This window comes from Ctenocephalides felis, unplaced genomic scaffold (genome assembly GCF_003426905.1).
Source record: "Ctenocephalides felis isolate EL2017-DRISC unplaced genomic scaffold, ASM342690v1 CF-g0.4_SCAFFOLD_00845, whole genome shotgun sequence".
In the NCBI taxonomy this organism is placed as follows: domain Eukaryota; kingdom Metazoa; phylum Arthropoda; class Insecta; order Siphonaptera; family Pulicidae; genus Ctenocephalides; species Ctenocephalides felis.
This window is the reverse complement of record NW_020536999.1, coordinates 79,694,668-79,703,017: the sequence shown is the minus strand read 5'-3', so window position 1 is coordinate 79,703,017 and position 8,350 is coordinate 79,694,668. Positions and strand designations below refer to the sequence as shown.

Below are 8,350 nucleotides of genomic sequence, written 5' to 3'. Positions count from 1 at the left end.
GTAACTTATTACAGTTACTTATTATTATATATGTTTACAGAAAAGTGAATAAACAAAACTCGATCAATCAAATTTAAAATGAAGGACATTGTCTAATATATATAAGGAATATATAAACTGAATTACCGTTAATATTATTTATCTCAAGTATATAAGTGAGCATTAAAACTTTAGCATGAATTCAAATTAAAAACCGTATTATTTTCGATATTAAAAAACATCGAAGTTTTTTTTCCAAAAGCAATTGCTTTGTCAACACGCGTAGAAAGTTTTTTGCATCATTCAAATCGGATGCTTAGTTCTCTCAAAAACAGATTTTTTTTGCACATTTTGCTCGGTACCTTCAAAACGATTGGACCTGCCTTTGCCAAAAACTAATCACCACTTCTCCTCGTCATTACATATTGAATGTTTTACCTTATTATTATATTATGAATGTGAATTGATTGTACTAAATTATAAAACTGTAAACATGTTACAATATAGCAAAATAAAGGTTTCGATATAAGATTATTATATATTTGCAATATTCAATATATAATGATCAATAGGTTTCCTAGTTGTTATTCTTGTGTTTAATATAACAATTTTAATGATTTGTTTATCAAGAACGCAGTCGATAATATTTTGAATTCTCAATAATTTATATTTGAAAATAAAATTGAAATTTTGAATTAAATTCAATTAATTAATTAATATCGATTGTATTTACATTATAAATCAATATGAAGCAAAATGAAAGAATGTCAAGTGTATTTTTGGATCCATCAAATCGGATGTTCCGTTCTCTCAAAAACTAGATTTCTATTTTCTGCACTCTTTGTTTCGTATTTCCGTAACGGCTGGGCCTGCCTTTGCCAAAACTAATCAGAACATCTCCCTATCAAAACGATTCGAATGTTTTTTGAACCATTTAAATCGATCGATTCGTGCGCCCGAAAACGTGAACGTTTGGGACAAAAAACACACACGTGCATTTTTTCAGAGGTATGCCAAAATGTTCAGAAACATTCAAAACGTGAAGAAATGCAATGATGTTCATTTTCAATTTTCGGCCCATTACTATAACTTACCCTAGGGGAAGTTAATAAATATGAAATGAATAAGTTGCTTTTTACAACTATAAGTAAATTAAAAAATGCCGCCCCAAAGTAGGTGCCGCCCGGGGCGGACCGCCCCCACCGCCCCCCCCTAGGTACGCCACTGCTTGTTCTGCCTATAAACATTTATTACAAAATAAATCTAGAAATGATTCATACAAGTCTTCTATAAATATCAAGACTGCAGCCGCTCCACAACGATTTGATAGACTGACAAACACGGAGCACATGTCATATTCTCAAGCCATAAAATCCAATAGAAGCGAAAACTCAAATATAGTAAATAACAATTCTGCTAATAATGACCATTATAAATTCTTCACAGCATTTCAAAACATGTTTCAACGTCTGATGCAACCGAATTCTATTATATGATTATATATATGTTATCTACCTGTATCAAAAAATCAAATAGTTTTATAGTTAAATTTATAAAACTAGGACTATGGAACTCCAACGAGTTCATGCAGCATAAACACAAAGTAATATTATACCTCTGGTAAATTAAAACGCTGGATGGATTGTTAATATTATACGTATATTTTAATAGATCTTTACTCTTCGGCGGTGTATGATATAAGAGAGCGAATCTTACAAGTTCGACGTAAAAGTTGCGACAGGTTACGTCAACGCGAACATTGCGATTGACTTACATGTTACCAACATACAAGACGCTGACGCTTCGTGCTAACAGTACGCACGAAGCGCGCGGTTTTTAAAGTTAAGAATGAACAATTTTGTCCACGCTCTCCCGCGATGCAAGCATCACGTATTATTAAGAAGGAAGTGACAAAATTATTCTTACAGTAATCAAATTAAAATGATATATATATATATATGATATAACAATTATAAAGTAATATAATATGGTATAACAAGAAGATTAATGATAGTGTGTAATCAAAATGAGTACACCAACAGTGGACTGTATAATCTAAAATATAAAATCAAAATCAATATATATGCAATCAGCAAACATAATGTTAAACATAATTAAATCTTAAAAATAAAAAAAAACATAATATCCTAAATAGCGATTGAATTAACAAGTAATATTTTACTAATAATTTATCTAATATTTATTTATTGATTAATTTATCGTAGCCTAAATTAAAAGGAATATGTAAACAAAACAGTGAGACAAAAGAACAAATACAGATAGTGACTTACAATCTATTGACAGGGTAGAATAACAATTTTTGTAATTGGACGAGTATATGTCCCACTACTAGTTTTGACTGTCACTACTCTAACTTTGCCATCTTGACCTGGCTTGGTGTCTATTACACGCCCAACAGGCCAATGTAATGGAGGCAAATTGTCCTCCTTCAACAACACTATTGCATTTAAATTAATATTTGGTTGGACCTGTGTCCATTTATTTCTTTTTTGTAAATCATTAAGGTATTGTTTTGACCAAAGTGACCAAAATTGGTCACGCATAGCTGATATCTGTTTAAATAATTTAATTGGCTTAACTTTGGATGCGTCACTAAAAGGCTCTGGAAAGGCTGTTAATGCACTTCCAATAATGAAATGCCCCGGACTGATGTAAGCTATATCGGTGCTGTCATCCGTAAGGGCGAGAATAGGTCGAGAGTTTAGTACAGCTTCGATTTGACATAGAAGCGTTGTATATTCCTCAAATGTGAGGCAATGAGACCCGATAATTCTTCTAATGTGATGTTTCATCACTTTGATAGATCCTTCCCATAATCCTCCAAAATGTGGAGCATGGGAAGGCGTGAATTGCCATGTAATACCTAAATTCGATGACGCAGTGATTAATTCCCCTTTTGACTTATCGGACTGAAATAATGTAGCTAATTGCCGCAATTCAGACTTTGCGCCTACAAAGTTTCTCCCGTTGTCGCTGTGGATGACTGAACAGCACCCACGTCTTGATATAAAACGACGTAAGGCCGATAAAAAGGCGTCTGTCGATAATCCCGACACTAATTCAATATGGATGGCCTTAGTGGCCATACAAACAAACAGGGATATATAAGCTTTAATGCGAGGTGCCTTCCTCAATCGACTAGCTCTCAGTAACACTGGCCCTGCAAAATCCACTCCTACAATCTGAAATGGCCTGTAAGCAGTGACCCGGTCTTTTGGCAAGCTTCCCATTAGCTGCTCTGCACAAGTAGCCCTAAACCGAGCACACTTTACACATTTGTGTATTATGCGCTTGACCGTATTGCGACCATCTATAGGCCAGTATTTTAACCTGATATTTGCTAAGGTTGTTTGGGTACCAGCATGTAGCAAACGTTCATGCTCTGACCGAATAAAAATGTCAATGGCCAAATTGGCCTTTGGTAAAATGATTGGATGTTTTTGGTCATAACTAATATCCGCATTCTCTAGTCGACCACCTACTCTTAGTAAGCCTTCGGCGTCCACAAAGGGATTTAACGCCTTCAGCTTTCCTAAAGATGTACTGGACAACTCACCGGACATCAACTGATCAGGGATATTACCAAAACCTTTCCTTTGGGCTAGGTAAAAAATGCGTCTGGAGGCTTTCCTTAAATCGTCAACAGACAAAATATCTGATACCGGTTGTCCATCTGGTTTTCGAGAGCGAAATATTTTGAACCACCGAAAGCAATATGCAACCACCCTGACTATTTTATTGAATTTGGAAAACCTATCTACTAAATGGTCCAAAAAACTATCGTCAATATTGACCTCAATTGTTGCAAGTACTCGGCGCTCTGGAATAGCTTCTTCCTTTACAACATCTGCAGGTCTATTCGGCCATTTACAAGATTCTTCTACTAGCCAGGCTGGTCCATTCCACCACAAATTGCATTCTACCAATTCCAATGGTGTTTTTACACCCCTTGAAACTATGTCTGCAGAATTGTCTTTACTGCCGACATGTCTCCAAGCAATGCCTGGTGTAAGATCCAGAATCTCAGCAACTCTATTACTGACAAACATTTTTAATAGAGCGGGATCTGTCTTCAACCAAGCTAATACAATGGTGGAGTCACACCACAAAAACGATTCAGAAATTTGTATTTTTGTGATTGTCATTATCTGTCTATAAAGCTTTGCTAAAAGCAAAGCTGCCGATAACTCCAATCTGGGTAAAGTAACATTTTTTAACGGCGCTACCTTAGACTTCGAGCAAAGCAATCTCGAAGACGTTGTGCCATTTGCATAGGTAGCTCGAAGGTATATACAAGCACCATATGCATATATAATGATGCATCTGAAAATCCATGACATTGGATCGTCACAGGAATTGAATCAAAGATCTTTCGTGGGATGATAAGGTTGTCCAAATCAGCGAGATGCCTTTTGAACAGTACCCATCTATCTTGCAATTCTTGTGGCAAAGACTCATCCCAGCCAAGATTCTGCCTCCACAACTCCTGCATAATCAACTTAGCTGTCACAGATACTGGAGAAATAAGACCAATGGGATTATAGATCTGTGCAATGGTGGACAGTACCGACCGTTTTGTGTCAAAACCCTTTCTAACCTCCGTCTCCCCTACCTTAACATGCAAAATTTTGAAGCAATCCTGAGAGGGGTTCCATGCAAGACCGAGGGTTTTGACAGTGTCTACCTCAGAAAATAACGCCATGGCAGAACTTTGATTTTCTTTAGGTACTGACCTCAACACTTCTCTACAATTGCTAGACCATTTATGTAAGGAAAAGCCTCCTTTACCTAAAAGTTCAACAACATCCCTTTGCAACCTAACTAATTCGACAGCTGAATCTGCTCCAGTGATTATGTCATCTACATAGCAGTCCCCTTCTATAGCCAGCGCTGCCTGTGTGAATGTTGTCATATTATTTTGCGCAAGCATCTTCAAACAGCGCATAGCTAAATACGGGGCGCTAGCAGTGCCATAAGTCACTGTAGTCAATTTAAAGAATTTTAGGGTGTCCTGGGGTGTTTCCCTCCATAGGATAATTTGATAATTTTGGTCTGCTTCCCTGACTCTTATTTGCCGATACATTTTTATAATATCTGCCACAAAAACAAATTGATGACACCTAAAGCGAACTAGAATAGAAAATAAATCTTGTTGCAGCTTCGGTCCTGTGTGCAGAATATTATTTAGAGATATGCCTGAAGTTGACTTGGCCGATGCGTCAAACACTACCCTAATTTTGTCAAAGTTATTATCTTTGACCACTGGATGATGCGGCAAAAAATAGTACTTATTCTTAGCAGCTTCCTCCAGTGTCAGCACCATCTCCTCAGCATGACCTAAGTCGATGTAAGCTTTAACAAAATTAGAGTAGGCCGTGAACAAGGCATTGTCCTTGGCAAACCGCCTCTCCAGGTTCAAAAATTTATATTTGGCAACAGCGAATGACGACCCCAGCTTATCTATTTGGTTATCTACAAATGGCAAAGCCACCTCAAACTGCCCATTCTCAAGTCTAGCTACATTTGCAATGAAATCATCCTCACATGCTTTGTCTGACCCAGTCATTGTATAATTAGAGGATACCTCCTCTAACTGCCAGAACTTTGTCAGACTATCATGAAGATCTTCATTGGAAATGAAGCCAACATGTGCACTGCTCTGCATTTCTGATGTGTAAACACCAGAAATCAGCCACCCGAAGCAACTTTTCCTAAGAATGGGAAGATGATTTCCTAAGCGAATGCACCCCTGCTGCAAAACTTCAAAATATAGTTCAACTCCAATCAGCATATCAACTGCACCTGGAACGTTAAACATGGGGTCTGCCAGCGAAACATGGTCTGGAATCTTCCAGCCATCATACTCTATATAAGCAGACGGTAACAATTGTGTAATTTTGTCTACAGCCACACAATTGATAGTGCGCGCAAAGACTCCTAACCTTGATTTTATAGTCAGCTTGACAGACTTATCACAAAGCACACTCTGCCCCTGCAACATACTTAACTTATGAAATGACGAGCTGACCGGGCATTTTAACTTGGCAAGTAAGGAAGTCGTTATTAAATTAATTTGCGAGCCACTATCAAGCAAAGCCCGTACCTTATGTTGGGATCCATCTGAGTCAATAACAACAAGAGAAACCGTTGACAACAAAGTCTGCATTCCTGTACTGGCCATACATACTGTGCTACTAGAAGTACTGGGCTTGGGCTCAGATTCCTCATGCAACAGAGCATTGTGTGGTTCTTTACATTTTGTACACGTATATTTGAATTTGCATTTAGCCACATTATGCCGAGAAGCCAAACAACGCGAGCAGATGGAAAGTTTATTAATAAAGGCTTTGCGTGCCTTAATATCAAGTGCCTTAAAGGAAGAGCACTGATAGAGCATATGGTCATCTTCCTTGCAATGAGAGCATAATTGAGCAGGTTTCTTGACAATTGTGTGAACTGACTTCGTGATGGTTGGTTTGCTGTCTGAACTACACGAATGCTCAAGAGCAGTTACCCTAAGTTCAAGAAATGTAAAGAACTCAACCAATGTAGGTAACTGCCCTGACGCTCGAGACAGATTCCAAGCCACCTTCGTACTACTGTCAAGCTTTCTGCTCAACATATGCAGCAAGACAATGTCCCAATGCTCTGCGGGTTCAAAGAAAGCTTTTAAAGATTGCACCTGTTGCCTTACACCATTTAAAAGGGCTCTCAAATTTTCAAATGAGCCTTTGTGAATACTTCGAATGTTTTCAATGCTCTGCAAATGAGCATTGATGATCAATAATTTATTACTGAAGGTTTTCACAACTAAATTATATGCTATTTCATAATTTTCATTCGTGATACTTATTGTAGAGATTAATTCAAATGCCGACGAAGTGAGAGCACCTTTCAAATAGTGCAATTTCTGTACAGGTGAAAGCTTTGAATTATTGTGGATCAGCGAATTAAAAATGTCAATGAATGCTGTCCATTCACTATATTCCCCATTGAATTTAGGTAAGACAATGTCTGGCAATTTCACATCCATCAAAGTGTTAGATGATTTTGTAGCCGGTTTTTGATGGCGGTCAATAATAGTTTCAATATCCGCCATCATATCGAAATATAAATCAGAGTACCTTAAATATTCTGTAGTGTACACACCTGGGGAAATACTATTAAGCTGTACATATGTCTCATCCCAACTATGGCATCGTTCCACAAGTTTCTGTTTTCGAACTGAAAGTGCCTTAATATTATCACCCTCACAGAATTCTGCTATAAACTTGTGAATTGCATCAAATGACGCTTTAATCATTTTGTAAGTACCTTCTAGTGATTCCACATCCGCCATTATGCACAATTATTATTTAACTACAAAAAAAAATATTGCAAATATAATCACAAACCGTGACACAATACCTTAGTTAATATAAATAATGTATGCCTTATGGTAAGATTAAATAAAAAAACTAAAAATGACAATAAAATCTAACTATGTGACTGATGAGTGATCTGCTACTCCTGTGTTAGTACAACCAGTCAGCAATACAGCAACTGTCTTTCACTTTTATATATTATAGGTGAACAATAAGTTTAATTAAAGACTCTCGCCCTCGTGTATGTATTACACGAGTCAATAATAATCTTGATCCAGTCTCCACGTGTGATTTTGGCCTCGATATCCTCCCCAAATAGTGTGGAAATTTGCCAATTTTCAGGAACTCGTCGATCTGAACAGCGTGGTCACTACAAGAATCTCCCTTGGACAGCGACGTGAAACCTAACCTCAAAGTCCGGAACCCCCAGATCTTCTGAATGTCACGATTTCAACGCCCGAACTGCTTGCCCGTGTCGATAAAATTAATATGCTCTTCGTTTTGTTTACGAACGGCTTAGACCACTTCTAATGCCGCATGCGTAACCAAACAAAACACGCCGGTAAAATATTTGATATATAATAACTTTTCTCACCACAGTGTATAAAAATCTCAAAAATAATACTTGCACTGGTGAATATCCGGCTCGAAGGACCAAATTATGGTAAATTAAAACGCTGGATGGATTGTTAATATTATATATTTTAATAGATCTTTACTCTTCGGCGGTGTATGATATAAGAGAGCGAATCTTACAAGTTCGACGTAAAAGTTGCGACAGGTTATGTCAACGCGAACATTGCGATTGACTTACATGTTACCAACATACAAGACGCTGACGTATATTTTAATAGATCTTTACTCTTCGGCGGTGTATGATATAAGAGAGCGAATCTTACAAGCATGGCCGGTAATCTCCGAACAAAACTCTGTAGCTCGATTTTAGTTTGAGCTGCTCTCCCTTGGAGCGCTCTTGCAGCGATTTG

At 37.4% G+C, this 8,350-nt stretch overlaps 2 protein-coding genes across 2 annotated transcripts; both read right to left on the bottom strand.

Moving 5' to 3' along the window:
• Nucleotides 1–2,273: 2,273 nt before the first annotated feature.
• On the bottom strand, nucleotides 2,274–4,145 carry LOC113390679. The gene has a single exon (XM_026626881.1). It carries the CDS (start codon nucleotides 4,143–4,145, stop codon nucleotides 2,274–2,276), a length of 1,872 nt encoding a protein of 623 aa, XP_026482666.1.
• A 77-nt stretch (nucleotides 4,146–4,222) lies between these two features.
• On the bottom strand, nucleotides 4,223–7,339 carry LOC113390663. Its single transcript, XM_026626880.1, has one exon. The coding sequence runs from the start codon at nucleotides 7,337–7,339 to the stop codon at nucleotides 4,223–4,225; it is 3,117 nt and encodes a 1,038-aa protein (XP_026482665.1).
• Nucleotides 7,340–8,350: the final 1,011 nt, after the last annotated feature.

Coding starts and splice junctions, on each gene's coding strand:
- LOC113390679 (XM_026626881.1), bottom strand. CDS start 4,145: ATGACAATCACAAAAATACAAATTTCTGAATCGTTTTTGTGGTGTGAC.
- LOC113390663 (XM_026626880.1), bottom strand. CDS start 7,339: ATGGCGGATGTGGAATCACTAGAAGGTACTTACAAAATGATTAAAGCG.